Here is an 18,656-nt window from a genome sequence, read left to right on the forward strand (position 1 = left end):
AACAGTGCCCTCCACACAACATAACCAATGGTGATTCAAATAGCCAACACTGCACAGCATTGGTTATTTGCATCAGTTATTTCTGCCAAATAACCAAACGTTTGGTAAAAAAAAACTCCCTCCACCCAACACGACAGCCCATGGTGGGTTAAATAACCAAACATCAACTATTTAAACCACCCAGTCGTCATAGAACTGGTAGCACAATTGCAATGAATCAGCGTCCTTTTAGGTTAGCAAGTACAGAATGAATATCTTAAACTGTTGGATATATCGATTTGAGAAGAGGAAGCATTACTTGCAAGATTCTGCTCTTTACATACTTTGAGGATGGCTATTTCTTTGGACCAAAACTCTCAAATTGATATTGGTGTCTGAGTCATCTAATTCTAGCTTGGCCTCAAAATTGGCTTTGGCTGAGCATTAGTGGTAAAATATGATGTTCTGGCTATATGAATGTTTCAGCTTAAGCACTTTGTCTGCTTATGAACTAATCCAAATACCGTGGATGGGCAGGCCAGAGTCGAGTCTCAGAACGATCGTATAGTCCCTGGGACCAAAGGTTTGCTTTCTAAATGTATTTAGTTTACTCAAACTATAATTACGGTTATGGATCAGTGTTAGTGATGAAGCATCAAGCAACTGAAGATACCTAAACATTAACTTAGTTTTGTCAGTTTGGAAAACAGGAACAATGTTTAAAATAACGACTGAAAATTAAATACACGAACATTGTAGTGAATACAGGAACATTTTTTATTATGTTGACGGAGGCCATGGCTAGACCAGGCCTATATCCCGGGATCATCCCTGTGCATCCAAATGACACACAGGGGATACCGGGAGCAGGTAGGGACAACCCCTCCATTTGCCTGGGATAATTCTTAGGACTAGCTAAGGCCTTAGAATCTCTGCTCCATATAGTCTGCATTATCCTGAAAAAATTGAAACAACAGAAAAACCTGTTTACCAGTATCAGAGGCAGCAAGCCTATATGCACCAACTGTTGGAGAACATGGGCAGTAGCATGCTCTTGCACCCATGTCCTGCTTGTGGGTTCCTGTTTGACAATCGTTTGGCCACTGTGTGAACAGAGTACTGGACTAAATGGACCCTTGGTCTGATCCAGCAGGGCTCTTCTTATGTTCTTACCAGTGTTGACAATGTTAACCTGAGGGGATGTGTGCATCACAACCAATCTGGTTTTTTAAAAATGTATTTTAACTTTCATTGGGCAGGGGAATTAGTGATTGCCACCAGCCTAACCACTCACAGTATTAAGTAGTAAATCTGAATATTGACTTCAATTTTATGTTGACTTTGAATTTGTCGTATCGACAAAACTAGCCACATAAAATCTCTATAATGTTATTTATATTATGTATCCTTGAAAATACTTACTGCCTTAAGTCTCAGTTTCTCTTTCTCTAATCAGAATCAGTTTCGGAAAGATCAGTAGTCTGATTCTGAGATTTCATTATTTTCTCTGCTTCAGATTTCTGACAGTTTGCCCAGATAGAGACACTCTACTTTTCACATGTTGATCTTACATCTTGACTTGGTGTGTGTGCGTTTCCATGCCCAAATGTATATATTTCACATAAAAATTGAGAGATTAAGAGGAAACAAGAGGATCTGAAAGTTGTACGTGGGTACAGAACTGGTTAGCTGCAATTCCTGTAACTGTAAATTGTTTAATCTATATATTAAATGGCATTTTAGGGAATTTAGGGCAGCTAAAACAGTATTTTAAAACCTGATCTTAAAAAGCATTCTGCTCATCATTGTTTGGATGTTATTTTCCATTTTTGCCCAACCATCCAATTTTCCATTAGAAAAATGGAAAAAGTCCTTGCAAATATTTGTTTAAAAAACCTGGTGTCTTCTCGTTTTTTAAAAACAACAACAATTTGTCCCTAAATCTGGATCTCCCTTGAACAGGGGCAAAGTGAACTACACTTTATTTATTTATTTATTTATTACATTTATATACCGCCCCATAGCCGAAGCTCTCTGGGCAGTATACAAAAGTTAAAAACCGTGAACATTAAAAAGTATACAAAATTTAAAACCATCAAAAACATAAACTGTATAAAAACAATGGTATCCATTTAAAAACAACAGTTCTGGGGTCCGTTAAAAAACAAACAAACTTAGCCTTGTTAAATGCTGTTAAATGCCTGGGAGAAGAGAAAAGTCTTGACCTGGCACCGAAAAGATAACAATGTTGACGCCAGGCGAGCCTCATCAGGGAGATCATTCCATAATTGGAGGGCCACCACTGAAAAGGCCCTCTATTGGCCCTCTACTATGCAATTTAAAGTAGAGAAGCAACAGGCTGAGGTGAGGTCTTCACCTTCTCCATTCAAATCCCACTCCCTGCCTGGGGGAAGTGTAACAGATCAGAGGAAACTAGCTGCTTATACTGATTATACCATTGGTCCGTCTTGCTCAGTATTTTGTACACTGACTGGCCATGGTTCTCTGGGATTCCAGACCTTCTCATCCCTACCTAAAGATCTTGGAATTGAAAATGGGACCTTTTGTATGCAAATCATATGTTCTATACTACTGTGCCATAATTTAGAATGCTGATGCTTAAACAGCTTTTCTTGTTTTAATGGCTCATTTAAGAACATTATTATTTATTTATTTATTTATTTATATAGCACCAACAATGTCCTTGGTGCTGTACAAAATATACAAATAAAACAGCGATACCCTGCCTAGAGGCTTACAATCTAAAATCCCATTAAAACATATGAAGGGGGGAGAAGGGGTTCACAAAGCAGAAATAAGAGAAAAATCATAATAATAAGAACAGTAAAGCAAGCTAAAATACCAAAAGCTATTGAAAACAAATGAGTTTTCAAATGCGTTTTAAAATCTACAATGGAACTCGTGGTATGTAGTTGCTCTGGAAGAGCATTCCAAGCAACCGGGGCAGCCAGAGAGAATGGGTGAAGCTGGGCAAGAGAGATAGAAACTCTTGAGTGGGAGAACAACATAACATTTGAAGAACGGAGGGTACGAGGGGGATGGTAAAGTGAAACGAGAGAAGAAAGATAAGAAGGTGCAAGACCATGACACGCTTTGAATGTCAGCAAAAGAAGCTTATACTGAATTCTATATGGGATCGGAAGCCAATGAAGAGATTTCATCAAAGGAGAAACATGGTCAAAACGACGAGCCAAGAAAATAATCTTGGCTGCAGAATGGTGAAGAGAGACCAAAGAGGAGAGATGAGCATAAGGAAGACCAGTCAAAAGAAGATTACAAAAGTCCAAACGGGAGATAACCAATGCATGGACAAGGGTCTTAGCAGAAGATTCAGATAAGAACGGACGGATCCTAGCAATGTTATATAGAAAAACTAAACCTGTTTAGATAAGACTAGTCCTGTTTAGATAAGACTAGTCTTGCTGGATCAGACCATGATTCCATCTAAGTTCTAAGAGTGGATAGCCGCATGCTTTCTGATGCTCATAGGTAGTAATGCTCTATTATTAGCATCTGCAAAAGGAGGTACACTGCCTCTTGCCATGAAGGCTCCATTTGGTTTATTGTGGCTACTTGATAGATCGCTTCCATGAATGAATCAAATCTTTCTTTTAAAAAATCATCTACAGTACTAGCTATCAGCCCATGATTTGATACCATGTTGCACAGTTTATCAGCCGATCTTTTCCTCTAAGGAACATCAGAATGCCTTCCTTTAGAACCACAAAGAATGCTATCTGTTATTGACACAGTACTGTTTGTCTGCAGAGCCAATGGAGTCGATAGTGTGTTAAAAGAGAAGAGAAAACGTTAGCTTAGCAAATTAATTATTCCGTGTAAGTTGTCCCTTGTTGATACTCTGCTGCTTTTCAATAGCCAAAACTGCATTTTCAACAGAAATCCGTGGTAAAGTGTTAAGGGGAAAGACATCTCAAGTATTGCAATGTTTTAAATTGTAACTGTTAATGGTATTTATTGGATATGCATGTAATCAGCTGGCATCTCTCTCTTCATGGTTGTGTTTGTAGCTCTATGTCCATGGCCTTTGAAGACTTGGCCAGCCAGTTACCAAATTTCTACACTCGTCAGAATTCTAGCAATGCAGTTTCTCTGGACTTTGAGCCTAATGCCAACTATCAGTTTGTGGAAATCTTAGAAGAACGGTACAAATGTACCTATTGCCATCTAGTCCTTCACAATCCTCACCAGACAGGATGTGGGCACAGATTTTGTCAGCACTGCATTGTGTCTCTGAGGTAAGAATAGTCTCTTCCTTCTCTTCTCATATTTGTTCAAATCAATGCTCTCCCCTCATTTCCCCCCCTAAAAACTATATAGGGTACTATCCAGTGACCCTGTTCAGACAACACACTAACCCATGGTTGTTAAGCATTTTGAGCTAAAGGTTATGGCTTAACATGTTGTATGAGCCATGACTTAGCAGGTTGTGTGAACCATTCCTAACCATAGTGGCTACATAACCATGGTTTACACGTAGTCACCATTTAGTCCAAAAGGGTTAGGAATGGTTCACATGCTAACCATGGCTTAGCATGTCATCTGAACAGGCCCAATGTTAGTCCTACTTAGAATTTTATATTGTAACAATTCAAGGTACTTACTAGAGATGCATGTAGTCAGCTAGCATCTCTCCCTTCATTCTGATGTTTGTAGCTCTATGTCCATGGCCTCTAAGACCCAGCTGGCCAGTCACCAAATTTCTACACTCATCAGAACTCTTAAGTTAGCCATGACTAACTTGTGCAATTCATTTCAACGGGATACTACCCATCTTTTTGTGGAGTTACATTAGGTTGAAAGAGGGGTAGTGATTTCATTCTGCTCCATTTTCTCCTGATGGCTTTGCTCAGTTCTAAAAGGCCTATAGTGTTTCCACATGGAGGCCATAGCTCAGGGGTAGGGCATACTCTTTACATGCATAAAGCTCAACCCCCAACATCTCTAGGTATGACATCTCCTGCCTGAACTGCTGGAGAGCCATTACCAGTCAGTGGACCTGTTCAGAAGACCCCTTAAACCCTCCTGGTTAAGGCTTTTGGTTAAGCAGCAGGATTTAAGGTGTCTTATGCGATGCATTTTGCTGTCTGCAGCATGGTTAGCAGCTCTAACTGTGGCTTAAAGTGTTGTGTGCGACAGCATGGGTTGTGGTTAGTGCCAACCACAGTTTCACTAACAACAGAACCTGAAGTGTCATCTGAACAGGCCCATAGTTAACAATAATGGGCTAGATGGACCAATGGTCTGTCTCAGTAAAAGGCAGCTTCCTATGATTCCTACTAATCTGAAGGCATCATGCAGCTATTCTGTCTTTTGCTTTTTAATGGGCTTTCTGCAATAAGAACTTTGATGGAAGAAGTGGTGGCAAAACACATGAGGGTTGAGAATGGAAGACAACACCGTCTGGATGCCACCACCACCACCCCTCGTAAAATGCCCTGAATGAAACGGGACAATGGCACGATAAAAGCCTCATCTGGAAAGCACCCCTAGAGGCAATTTCATCAGTGATGTGAAGAGCACATTTCTATTTTCTTAGCTTTTCTTCTTTTTACTTCTCAGTATAGCTTAGATGGTACATTTTCATGGGGAAGCAGCTTTTAAAATTCAAGTTTATGGTCTCCAGAAATGTAATCCATTGAAATTCTAACAGATACGGGAGGCATGACATAAGCTATTCTTATATTTTCCCATAAGGAAGCTGGACTTTCTGCTCTTTCCAAAACTTAAAAATTACAGTGGTGGCATTAAGAGCATAAAATGTTACATTTGATTGTGCACAATGTGGCTTGCTGTGACATCATTTTAAAGAAGAAACTTAAACCTTTCTTGAGAAATCACAAGAAAGGTTTAAGTCTCTTCTCTACAGTGAAAAACGAAACTTAAACCTTTCTTGTGAAAGCACCGTTTTGATTCATCTGAGTTTCACTGAGTTTAGATGTGTATTGGTTTGCTTTTCTGAAACACCCACCCAAAGCCTTATGATTGTATCTACAGAGAGATATTGACATCCTGATGACAACCTGCCACTCCAAAGTACCATTAAGACTGTAGTCCTATCTACATTTACTTGGGAGTAAGCTCCTTTAAGCAGTAGGACTGACCATGTAAACATGCATAGGATTGTGCTGTTAGTGAGTTTTAGTACACATTGATTAGCATGTAATATAAGAAGCAACGCTTGGTATATTACTCTATTACTTTCCTTTATTTTAATCTATGGTCTGCTTGGTTGTACTTTTGACATTGTGCTGATTGACTGCAGCCTTCATAGTTTTACCTCTTTTACACAGCAGTTCTCTTAAATTATGTGAACTTTATGAACAAATAAACTACTTATTAGGTTGCTAGGTTTTCTCCTCTGGGCTTTGTTAATTTCCTTTAATCTTTTAGCTATCTCTGTTCTACAACCTGACAGCAAGATTTGTATTTAAAGAGATACTGCAAGTTTAATGAACAGAATTTGGATTTGTTGAAAATGTATGAGGTGAAATTTGTTGAGGACATGGAATTTGCAAAACTATGAAGCAACATGCAGAGGATTTTTTTTAATCTTACGTTGAGCAGTTTAATTTGTTTTTAACTGTGTATATTTATTGTTTTATACTGTATGTTTTTATCTTTACGCTGCCCTGAGATCTTAGTGATATAGGGCGGGATATAAATATTTTAAATAAATAAATACAAAAGGAATTAAAATTATGTTGGCCTAAATGAGCAGTTAATTTTAACTCTTTTACCAAATGTAACCTGTTTCTTTATCTCTCTTTAGAGAACTGAATGCAATACCTACATGTCCTGTAGACAAAGAAATAATAAAAGTTCAGGAGGTAAGAAAAGAAGCTTTGTTTGTATCCTCTTTGGAATCAATTTATGTGGGATTATTTTGGCAATATTATTAATATGTAATTAAAAATTGATGGCTGTTGGAAGCACCCAAAGACATTTCAATCAGAATTTAAATAATTTCCATGCCAAAATGTGAAAACAAGCTCTTGGGAGTATATCTCACTATGTTTATGAAAGCTTGTAGCTGAGGTTATAATGGAGCATTGAGCATGGAAGGAATCACCCAAGGCTGCTTTTGATGTCTCTTTGAGAGTCATCACAGAGGAAAATCACGTTTGCTTACTGTCGCTTCTCCGCCCACGCGTTCGTCCCTCATTACTTCCTCTTTTGAACGAGGAAGTAAACAACTTGCACATGGCCCATTCAGTGGGCTGTTTTGATCCCGCTGCTTCTCTTGCACACAGCAGAAGATAGTGGCAACTTTCGTCTTTAAAAATAAGTCGGATTTACTGGGGGTGGGGGTTGTCATGCGAAGAAGGCTAGAAGGGGCGTACGGGAGGCAGATGGTGTCATGAGAGGGACTCGCAAAAGTCGGTCAGTGCTCAGTAACGAGCATGTAATAAAAAATTCTTCTGATGGAGCTCTTTGTCTCTTCTCCTTTCTTTGCAGCTTTCAAAAGTATATATCGCCATTGTGTACTAAACACAACGTAATATACTGAACCTCTGCAATGACCCTGGATTAATATTTTATGTTTTTCAAAGACTGTAATGAATTATCGTTCTTTTGCTAGTGTATGTTTTGAAACAAGGTTTTATACTTTTTAAAAATTTAGGTGTTCAAAGACACTTGCTGTAAAAGGGAAGTTCTCAATTTACAAGTATTTTGCAGAAATTTGCCAGCCTGCAGTGCAAAAACATCTCTGGGACGATACCAGGTTTGTATCCCTATAGTCTAATGTCAGTTCAGCCAAATATTGATTTGTTTTCGTTTTCTCATACCCAAAGCAGCAAATACATGGTTGCTAAAGCTTTTTTATTTTCCTATTATGAGTAAGAGAGGTGTCAGCCTGCGTGGGTTTTAATGCATTGTAAGTAGACGAATTAAGATTCCATTGTTGAAAATGTTTGTTTTATTCACTGAAGCCTCATTTCTTTTGTTTTTCCCCTTAAAAAGAGCTTTTTAGAAGCCATGTAATACACTTGTATGCAGAAAAAAAATATCCCTGCAAAAATAAGTGATTGGTGTGTATTGGGGAAAGGGGGAGGCAGGCGGGGGGAGTGAAGGAGAAAACTATAGAGCGCCTGTATTCCTTTTCTTCCAACCCCTATAACTCGAAAGGAAGGGTGATTATTCTATGATTCTACCCTTTGATGCTCTGCACATAGGATTAAATCCAGTCATGCAACAGGACTTCCCCTTCCTCTCCTCCCCCCTACATGCTCCCCCCAAGTCTTCTCTGAAGGATCTAATAATACCTCGTTCTAATCATATTAGTTCTTGTGGAGGGAGTGACCTGCCTGTGTAAACCTGTTTCTGTGCATAGAGGAAGCCTTGCTGAAGTTACAAAATGCTCCAATGTTAAAGGCCTTGGAAAAGCTTCCAGCAATCATGAGAGAAAGGCAGGCAATGGAGGCTAGTGGCTCCGATGTCAGTGGGGCGGTGAATCCAATCCAGATTTCAGTCAGAACTCTAAAGGAGCCGTCCAAGGTGTAAAGCACCTCCTTTAGAGTTCTGACTGAAAACCAGAGCGGATTCAGTGCCCCACTGACATCGGAGCCACCAGCCTCCACTGGGGAAAGGTGCATGCTATCCACAAAGTTTTCTCCCTTTCTGCATGTATGAATGGACTGGGCGGATTACTCAGGATAAAGCTACATTGGGACAGTGGTTAAGAAGCCTGCAAGAGTCTCTGAATTAAGAACAGGTTACTGAAATACTAATTTAAAAGAAAATGTCTAATTGTGCAGAATGCATTTATAACTGAATTTGAAACATCTAGTGTGTGTGTTTTAAAAATAAGATAATGTTTTACTAAAGAGTTTTAGATCTTCTGGCCTCAGTAGTAGAAGGAAACAAGAAGCTTAGCAACCAGCATGAAAAACATAAAAACAGGATGTGTGCATGGCAATGTGAGAAGAAAAGGCAGAGGCTCAGGTCTGCTTGGAGTGGGAAGGAACTTATGTGGCCGTTCCTGCAGGCACCTTATTGATGATGTTAGTCACAATTATTTTAAGTCCCATTAATTTCAATGGGTCATCTCTACATAGGACTAACATTGGATACTATCCACAGAGTGGAAAGCCAACAGAAGAAATGCAAACAGTAGATCAGGTGGATCTGCTAGAGAGCAGGGGGAACCCTTGGCCCTCTAGATGTTGTTAAATTTCAGCTCTATCAGCCTTGGTCAGCATGCCCAGAGGTTAGGGAAGATGGAAGTTATAGTCCAACAGCAACTGGAAAGCACAGGTTGGCTAGCCCTGTTGTTGACATCTAACCTCTCATGAAGGTGTGCACCAAGTATCCCCAAATACAGCATGTCGTAGGTGTCTCCTGTGCACAATGACAATGATATTTACATTGTGGATTACTGTATGTAGTAAACTACTTTGCTTTACAGGATCATCTACAACAGTGTTTGTTTGAAAGTGTGCCGTGCACTAATGAAGGATGTTGTGAAAAAATCCTTCAGAAGGATTTGAAGGAACACCTGAGTTTGCGGTGTGACTATCGAAAGGAACTGTGCCAGTACTGTAATCAGCCTGTGATTTCAATTCATTTAAACGTAAGATTGTAATAAATGTGTCTTAAATAAGTATAACCTTTTGTTTCCAAATTGCTGTGGAAAATACTAAAAGGACTTTGACTGATTGCCTCCACAGGCCAGATGGAGGCCCAAGGACTGGATGTTCCCAGTCCCTGACTTAGACAAAAGGGTGCAATATGAAGCAGATTATAAGTGCCTACAGCATATAGACTAATAGTAAATTTAGGGCAGAATACAATACTGCCCATCTGCTAGTAGACCTGGCTGCCAATTCTGGTCTGCGTGCCACCAGCCCTGAAACAAATGGTGCCAAGTCTTCTTTTCTTCTGTAGACTAACGGATCTTCTCATGTATTTCCAGATCCATGAGAAAACGGACTGTCCAGATTATCCCTTGACTTGCCCCCAAGGCTGCATGCAGATAATCGTGAAGAAAGAGGTAGGAAATTATTTTTGGCTCATTTATAAGTGGCCAAATTATACAGTATTGTGAAAAAAGGAATGCATTGCCTAATTTTCAATAGCCTGCACCTGGCAGTCCAAGTGGCTGCTCTTCATGTCATGTGATTATGTGAGCTTGGTATCATAAGAGCACAAAGTACACTAATGGATCCCCTTGAAGGACCATTGTAAATGCCATTGATTAGACTTCTTCTACCTGCTGATCTCCAGGTGTGTTGTATTGCATTACCCCCTGCTGACTGCGGACGATGGAAGTTCTCAAGCAACACATCTGGAACCCACCAGGTTGGGGAAGGCTGGATTAGACTTCCTCCTAGTTGTCCCAAGATCATCTTGTTCCTTTGCTTACCACTTTGTGCAGGATTTTATGGTCACCATTCTTCCCCTCTCCCCTTTCAATCCTTCATTAATGTGTGACTTACAATTTGCTGATATTTTGCAGGTAGAAGACCATGTCTTTGTATGTCCTGAGATGGAAATTGATTGTCCATATAAACAGTACGGCTGTCTTACAAAGGTATTGTATTTTGAGGAAAACACCACTGGTAGTACAGCAGAAACTAACACTCAAAGACACCATCTAATCATTCTTTTTTTCTTTTTCTGTCTTGTCCTTTTGGGTCTGGTTTAATAATATATCTGAGCTGCTGTGTTAATTATCAACCCTCCAACCTAGAAACATAAGAATAGCCATGTTGGATTAGACCAAGTCCAGCACTCTGTTCACACAGTGGCCAATCAGCAGTTGACCAGGGATGCATAAGCTGGACATGGGTTCAACTGCACCCTCCTGCCCATGTTCCCCAGCAACTGGTGTACATAGGCTTACTGACTCTGATAATGGAGGCAGCACATAGCTATCAAGACTAGTAGCCATTGATAGCCTTCTCCTCCAGGAATTTATCCAACCCTGTTTAAAGCCATCCTAATTGGTGGCCATCACTACATCTTGTGGTAGTGAATTCCATAGTTTAACTATGCACTGTGTGAAGAACTAGTATCTCCTTCAAAGAGATGCTGAAGTTTGTGCCACCACCCACAACTGTGTAGTGATATAATTCACCAGGCCCCACCTACAGTGATGTAAATTTCACATTTTTGATGGCAGCACAAAAGTACACAAAACCAGCACAAAACTTTGGGAGAGGTTGGAATTTTTATGAGAATGTGGGGTTTTTTTTAGCATTCGCCATGCCACACCAAGGGTATGTCATTTTCATGCTTTCAGTGGTGACACAAAACTCAGAACTTGCAGCACAAAACTTTGGCACACGTTTGGAAATTATATGATCACGTTGGCACAGTGCATTTGATTTATCAGTTGTGGGTGGCAGCACAAAACTGTCGCAAAATTTTGGCATAGGTTTGGAGATGATACTGGTTTGGGGGGTTCGTAGTTATCAGAGCCTGTCTGAATAACGTATTGATAATTCCCCCCTTGTTACAGCTAGATTTAAAACAATGCTAAAGAAAACTTTTATTAATATGTTTGGTTTCTAATGCATCACTCTTACTTTGTTCTTTATATTATCCTTTTAGATTAAAAGAGGAGAGCTTTCAGAACATGAGAATATCTTCTTAAGAGAACATATGCTGCAGATCTTAGAGAAGAACTCAAAGCTGGAAGATCAGGTATACTGCAACATTCATAGTAGCTCATCCAAAGCCCTTTAACTTCTAGGCCTGAGACAAGCAACTGTTCTTAAAGTTCAAACTGGCTTGGGAGTGTCTACATACACCATGACATGCCATAGTCCCACAATATATTCATTCATTTATTCGTTCATTCATTCTAGTAAATTTATATCCCACCTTTCTTCCATCACTGAACTCAAGGCATTCCCAGGTGATCTCTCATCCAGGCACTGACCAGACCTAAGCCTACTTAGCTTCAGCAAAATGATTGCATCATGTGCACTGGGCAGCAGACCATGCTAAATCTGTTTGACATGGCTGTCTGGAGAATGCTGGGAATTGTAGGACTTTTTCTGTCCAAACATACATAAGATTACACCCTAAAGCCCTTAAAGATTTGGGGCCCAGATACCCAAGGGAGTGCCTCCCCAGTTCAATGAATACATTTCTATATCGCCCAATAGCCGAAGATCTCTATTTACCAACCAACGAGGCCTCTTTGGTCTGCAGGAGATGCCCTGCTCATGTACATAAATGAGGTGAGGTGGGTAGGTAGTCGAGAAAGGGCTTTCTCTGTGGCCACCCTCCATTTGTGAAACTCTCACCCAGGAGAGGTGCAGTTAGCCCCAACTGTGATGAGTATTTGGCCCCTGACCCATTGGTTTTGGTGTTTTTTAGTTAGATTATTATTGTAGTATTTTAATTGTTTTACGGTGACAGTATGAATTTATGGTTGTTTGCTTGGTACTGTTTTATTTATATTGGACAGTCCTAAGCGGAAGAAAGGAGACTTGGCATCCCAGGAAGACAGAAGTATAGAAAGCACTGTAGGCTGGTGGCTCCGACTTTGGTTGGGCTGAGTCCATCCTGCCAGAACTCTAAAGGCACCATGCAACGTTCTAAACCCTATCCACAAAATAGGTTCAGTACCTTGGAGAGCTCCTTTAGAGTCCCCTGTTGGTTCTGACTGAAACCCAGAGCTGATTCACAGCCCCACTGAAATCGGAGGCCCCAGCCACCACTGGTAGAATGGTGTTAGCATGTTCCCCCTCTGCTTTCAGGGCCCTGAGTGTCTCCTACTCACGTCATTGCTGCTTCATAGTACTTTCCCTCAACTCGTACATGCAGCAACCCGGGGGTGTGGTTGCTTGCAAAGAAAATGCAAGTGCAGCTTCATTGATAAGTTGTTTGAGATGTTTCCTTGATAAATTGTTTGCGCAGTTTGGGTTGACAGACACTGTTAACGCCCACCTGAATGGCAAATGGAGACAGTTACACAAACGTACAGCTCCGCTCACGAGTTGCGCCTTGTCTGGAGAGACCTTTGACAGCAGGGATAGAAGAGAGCAAGGAACTTCTGAAAAGAATCCCAGTGTCCAACATCCAAAATCTTTAGTAGTTTGTGGAATGCTGAGAATTTTAAAGCTGTTTTTATACAAAGTGTGTTAATTACTACTGTAGGGGTTTCTTAAACGTGCTTTCCGAATTCTTCATACTCTTTTTTTTTTTAACGTCAAGGAGTACATAGAGGCCCAGTTCACAGGGAACAAGCTGCCATGGAGAATTTCTCCATGGAGTTCTTTCTTACAGCAGCAGCAGCCATTTTGAATATTCAGGGCATGGCAGGGGTGCACTGTAGCGTCTTGTTACATGCGAACTGGCGCAGATTCCTGGATGTTTGGACAATAGCAGCATTTGTGGAAGAACAGAGCAAGAAAACTAGCCATCTGTATCTCAGCTTCACTGTATTTTGCAGTTTGGCACCCCTCCCTCTTCTTCAAGGGGTGTGGATGTGATATATTATTTTATTTATTTATTTGTTGCGTTTATATCCCGCGTTTTTTCCTCCAAGGAACCCAAGGTGGCATACATAATCCTCCTCTCCATTTTTATCCTCACAACAACAACCCTGTGAAGTAGGTTGGGCTGAGAGTCTGTGACTGGCCCAAAGTTACCCAGTGGGTTTCCATGGCCAAGTGGGGACTAGAACTCTTTGTATGTTAAGGGTCTATTGGTACCATCCAGTATTTTATCATATGTAGTTACATTTCCTTTGAATAAGATTTTTTTTAAATGCTTTTGAAACAGGAAAGTATCTTTTAAACCTTAACACGTGATACTGATTTCAGTTCCTCATACAATGCAAAGATTTGGTGTGGAGGGAGACATATACAATTGGGGGCAGGTTACTCAGAAGTTAGCGTCATTTTCTCATGAGACCACTTCCTTCTGAATCTCCCAGGCTTCTCAGATTCATATTTAACCACATCCTGGAAAATAATTTCTTGTTATTGTTGGTTAGTAGTTCTGTCTGGAGCATGCATCAGTCAGGTTATTGTTGTTGTTGTTGTTATAAAAAAAGAATGTCTTGTACAATGTAGTCTTCCAGGAAGCAATTATTGAAACCAGACCTGCAGAACTCACAAGGCAAATGCAACCTACCCATCATGGATTGTGTTCCAAATGCTTGCCTTCTGAACCTTCCATGGAGACATTGGGTAGAATCAAACTTAGAGTAGACCTACTGGAATGAATGGGACTTAAGTTAATTATGCCTAACTTAAGCCCCATTCATTTCAATGGATCTACTCTAAGTAGGGCTTTAGTTCAATTCTAACCATTTTCTTAGGTTGTTGGCAAAGACAAGGTTATTAAGCCCTTGGTGTGCTGAAAGACTTCGCTGATGTTTGTCAGGGTGGATCACAAGTTATGCAGGCCTGATCAAAAGTGATTGTGTGAATTATCTTCTAGGCTACTGCTGAGTTTGTTCATCTCTTAACAGCTGGATCTACTGATGCAGACCCATTCTATCTAGTACAAGATGGGGTCCTGTCAGCTGGATGTGTAAAGCTATAATGCAAATAAGTTATTTCAGTCTTTTTCTGTAGCCCAGTTTTTATTCCTTTTGCATTTATAACAGCTTACGTCCAAACCTTTCATCTTCCATTTTGTAGATCTCGGACCTTTATATGAACCTAGAACATAAAGAGATAAAAATCCAGCAGCTGACAGACATGGTAAAAAAGTGTGAAAAAGAATTCAGGGATTTTACTCAGCCATTTGGTAAAAATAGCAAGTTGCTAGCAAGCACTCAGGTAAGACAATTCTCCACTCATAACTCCTTCACTGACTCCATAAAAACAAACAGACAAGAGTACTGCAATACAGTACTTCCTGTCTAAAGCCAAGGATTGCCTGCATCACGGTAGAATCTATTAATGTGCAAGATGTACTGGTTTTATTTAGGCTGGGGTTTATTTTCAGTTGTTTTTATGGCATATTTGCATGCTGAAAGCACAAAATGGATTTTAAATTTTAGTATTTATTATCATCACCTGATCCTTTCTGTGCTTCCAGAACTTAGGTGCATGGTGGTGGTGGGGTTATTGTGCTCATATGCACTGGGTCATGTCTAGATAACGGAAATGTTCCCTAGGAATACACGACAGGGGTTTACATGTCATAGATAAGAATCTTTATTTATTTAGTTATACCAGCGTAAATAGAACTTCAGATTTCTAGAAGCCAGACGAAATAACAAACCAGTGTCTGGCCCCAAGGATGTCACAACCTACATTTTTACAGTGAGAAAGAAAATGGGGGTGGGGAAGAAAATGGCAGTAGGATCAACCAGTTTGTCTGGAAAGAATTGTGTCAGGGCCTTGTTACCACAGCATAGTGCTATTGCAAAGAGATCCAAACAGTTGCAGCAATTGGGGATATAAAAATTTCATTACATAGAATTGCAGAAGTGGCTAGAGAAAGGAAGGACATGTCTGACTCCTGAGGCAGTTGGAAAAGATCACGTGTACAAATGTAGCATTAACTTCGAACTCAGGAAATGAACGATAGAACCAGAGCAGTGCAGACAAAGCCTTTGGACTTATTTTCATGATCATTTTTCACAAGATGCTATCGCAAGTCTTTATTTATTAATTTCTCTACTGCCCGATAGCCAAAGCTCTCTGTGTATTTCAGTAGTTTCTGCGAATGATAATATGGGATATTGCCACATAGACCACTCTTACCCATAAAAATTGAGAGGGGGGATCCATGTTTGTATTCATGCTCTTATATGAAAGAAATGATTCTTTATGTTGAAGAATTGTAGATCCACAAGCTAGCAGTTCAGAGAACAATACACCTTTGTGACTGTGAACTATTCTTATAGTGCTGAATAACATAATATTGTCCCCACATTAAAACAAAAATAGAATTTCTTTTACCATTTAATCCAATCACAGAATTTCTCTGTTCATGCTGTTTATAAATTTTGAATAATAAAGCCTATTGGAATCAATTGAGGTCACAATGACAGATAATTGATTAGAAATGTATGTGTTAAAAATACTAATCAAAAAGCAACATTTGGAAGGACTCCAAAGAGAAGGGAAAACTTATTCTTAATGAAGGCAATTGTTCAATGTGTAATGAATGGTTTGTAACACTACCTTCTGCCTTTTAGTTTTGTTTAAAATTTGGGTGTGTCTTCTCTTCTTTTCTCTCCATCCCCAATCGACCATGTAACTTGAAGACTTTGGCAATTCACATTGATAAATCTGCCTGCCTGGAAACCCAAGTGAGACAGCTAGTACAAATGGCAAATCAGCAGCAAAATAAATTTGACCTGAAACCACTACTGGAGACCATTGATAACCTAAAGCAAAAAGTTGCATTCATGGAGTCATATGATCAGCGTTTAGGTACTTCCAAGATACTTTCCTTCCTAAAGTTTTCTGATGTTACGGGGCTGATAGCTCTCAGTCAGGGCCAGCAAGGAGGAACATGGGAAAATCAGCTTGCTCATACTAGTTTCCTTAAGTGTCTGACTCTAGGATAAAAAATGCCATCTGTTTAAGAGAAGGCTTGACGCATAAATTCATTCCTTTACCGAAAAGCACTCGGGCTCAGCTTCTTCTTCTTCTTCTTCTTCTTCTTCTTCTTCTTCTTCTTCTTCTTCTTCTTCTTCTTCTTCTTATTATTATTATTATTATTATTTACATTTCTATACCGCCCAATAGCCGGAGCTCTCTGGGCGGTTCACAAAAATTAAAAACTCACATTTCCACAGTCTTACTTATTGTTTGCTTTCAACTTCACTTACATGCACCCACACTTTCCCTTGGTCTTTCAGCCCCATTTGTTTTGCCCTGCAGCTTAAGGGAACACTGACACTCAGCAAACCAAGAGACCTGTGGCATAATGATCCCTTGCTTTCCCACACACACTTTCATTTGGGTTAAAGAGACAGGTAGTGCTTGAATTATTGCTTTGCTTTTGAAACTGAAGATAAGGTTGCTTTGAAAGAGGTTGGTTGTCAAGAATTTAGAATTTAAAAGCACATGTATTATTAAGACTAACCCACCACTGACTGCTAATTTCAAAGTTGCCCCCAATCTGCAGAGAATGACTAGGGTTCAAATGGAATAGAAGTGTCCTTTATACAAAAGGTCATCAGTGTCAGAAGACTCTCAAATGCCAATGTAAACCATTAGATGTTAATATGTAAATAGTTATGTGTAAGTAATGGAAATATCACTTCCACAAGTCTGTATGTATCCCTCTCCCACCCACCTTCCTCTCCCTTCCCCCCCCCCAAAAAAACCTCATTAATATTACGTGTCTTTCTTCTCCAGTTGTTCTGGAAGACTTGTCAAATCAGCATGACATCCACCTGGGTATCCATAGGGCACAACTTAACAAAAATGAAGAACGGTTTAAGCTTTTGGAAGGGACAAGTTACAATGGAAAACTGATTTGGAAAATTGTGGACTACAAGATGAAAAAGAAAGAGGCCATGGAAGGCCACAATCTCTCCATATTCAGCCAGCCTTTTTACACCAGCCGTTGTGGGTACAGATTATCTGCCAGAGCATATCTAAACGGGGATGGTTCAGGAAAGGGGACCCATGTTTCCTTGTACTTTGTAGTGATGAGAGGGGAGTTTGATTCCTTGTTACCGTGGCCTTTCAAGCAAAAGGTTACACTTATGCTTTTGGACCAAAGTGGGAAGAAAAACCACATAATTGAAACCTTTAAAGCTGACCCCAACAGCAGCAGTTTCAAAAGGCCAGAAGGAGAGATCAATGTTGCCTCTGGCTGTCCTCGGTTTGTTGCACACTCCATGCTAGAAAATGCAAAGAATACCTTCATCAAAGATGATACGCTCTTCCTGAAGGTAGTGGTAGATTTAAGTGACCTTGAAGAATTATGAGCGGACTTGAAAGAGAACTGTTAAAGGTGATGACTTGGTGATCCCTGGATTCTTTCAGACAACAGGGGAAAAGCTGCTCTTCGGTCTGCTAACCTATTTTTATATACTTTGATAGTTTGACTACTATTTTTGTACTTTTTCGAAGTTGCAGTAAGGAAACCGGCTAAGTCTCTATGAGTTTTAATTAACAAAACTTGGTATTAGAAGTTTTTAAACATGTTTTGAAATTCTAATCTGGGTCACTATCTCAGGAGCTATGATCTTGGGTGATTTGGCGACAGGATGTTCTAGAATCCGAAGGCACATTGCTAGAGGTGCTAATTGTTTTGTGTATTTCATAATGCTATAATTACTTTGGTCACTAATCAGATTGACACACTTCCCATTTCCCCACACCCTGATCCTATGTATATTTGGTCAAAACTAGCGCTTATTTCCAAGTAAACTATGCATAGGAATAATCATTTTTTTAAAAAAAAAAATTCTTGCAAACGTGAAGCTATCATAAGAGTGGACCCTATTTATAAAACATGAACTCAACATCTTTTGAAAACCATAGTAGAAGCATAGATGGTGATTCTAGAGTACTAGAAAGTTTTGCAAGTTGTAGTCTTGTGGCACTCTAGTGTTTGTGCGTGCACATGTGCGCATGCACATAATCTGATAGCCTAATAGTTTCTGTAATGCTCATTATGGGATGGAGCTGAATAGAATGCAGTTCCATCTGCCACATTTCAAATCTGAAATCTGCGTGGAGAGAATGAGGATGCAG

At 39.9% G+C, this 18,656-nt stretch overlaps 1 protein-coding gene across 2 annotated transcripts in view; it reads left to right on the forward strand.

The window, feature by feature from the left end:
• Positions 1 to 18,380, forward strand: part of TRAF5 (TNF receptor associated factor 5) — a 35,950-nt gene extending 17,570 nt beyond the window's left edge. The window contains exons 2-12 of one of the 2 annotated variants that reach the window (XM_063125566.1): positions 1,496 to 1,679; positions 4,029 to 4,256; positions 6,791 to 6,848; positions 7,643 to 7,744; positions 9,428 to 9,592; positions 9,935 to 10,012; positions 10,478 to 10,552; positions 11,575 to 11,667; positions 14,625 to 14,765; positions 16,205 to 16,373; positions 17,307 to 18,380. In XM_063125566.1, the coding sequence (XP_062981636.1) occupies positions 4,033 to 4,256; positions 6,791 to 6,848; positions 7,643 to 7,744; positions 9,428 to 9,592; positions 9,935 to 10,012; positions 10,478 to 10,552; positions 11,575 to 11,667; positions 14,625 to 14,765; positions 16,205 to 16,373; positions 17,307 to 17,884 (1,683 nt within the window). In that variant the 5' untranslated portion in view covers positions 1,496 to 1,679; positions 4,029 to 4,032 and the 3' untranslated portion in view covers positions 17,885 to 18,380. The remainder of the gene's footprint in view (positions 1 to 1,495; positions 1,680 to 4,028; positions 4,257 to 6,790; positions 6,849 to 7,642; positions 7,745 to 9,427; positions 9,593 to 9,934; positions 10,013 to 10,477; positions 10,553 to 11,574; positions 11,668 to 14,624; positions 14,766 to 16,204; positions 16,374 to 17,306) is intronic. The other variant, XM_063125567.1, reaches the window with a different exon arrangement.
• The last annotated feature ends 276 nt before the right edge of the window (positions 18,381 to 18,656 follow it).

Source organism: Elgaria multicarinata, chromosome 4 (genome assembly GCF_023053635.1).
Source record: "Elgaria multicarinata webbii isolate HBS135686 ecotype San Diego chromosome 4, rElgMul1.1.pri, whole genome shotgun sequence".
Lineage (NCBI taxonomy): Eukaryota > Metazoa > Chordata > Lepidosauria > Squamata > Anguidae > Elgaria > Elgaria multicarinata.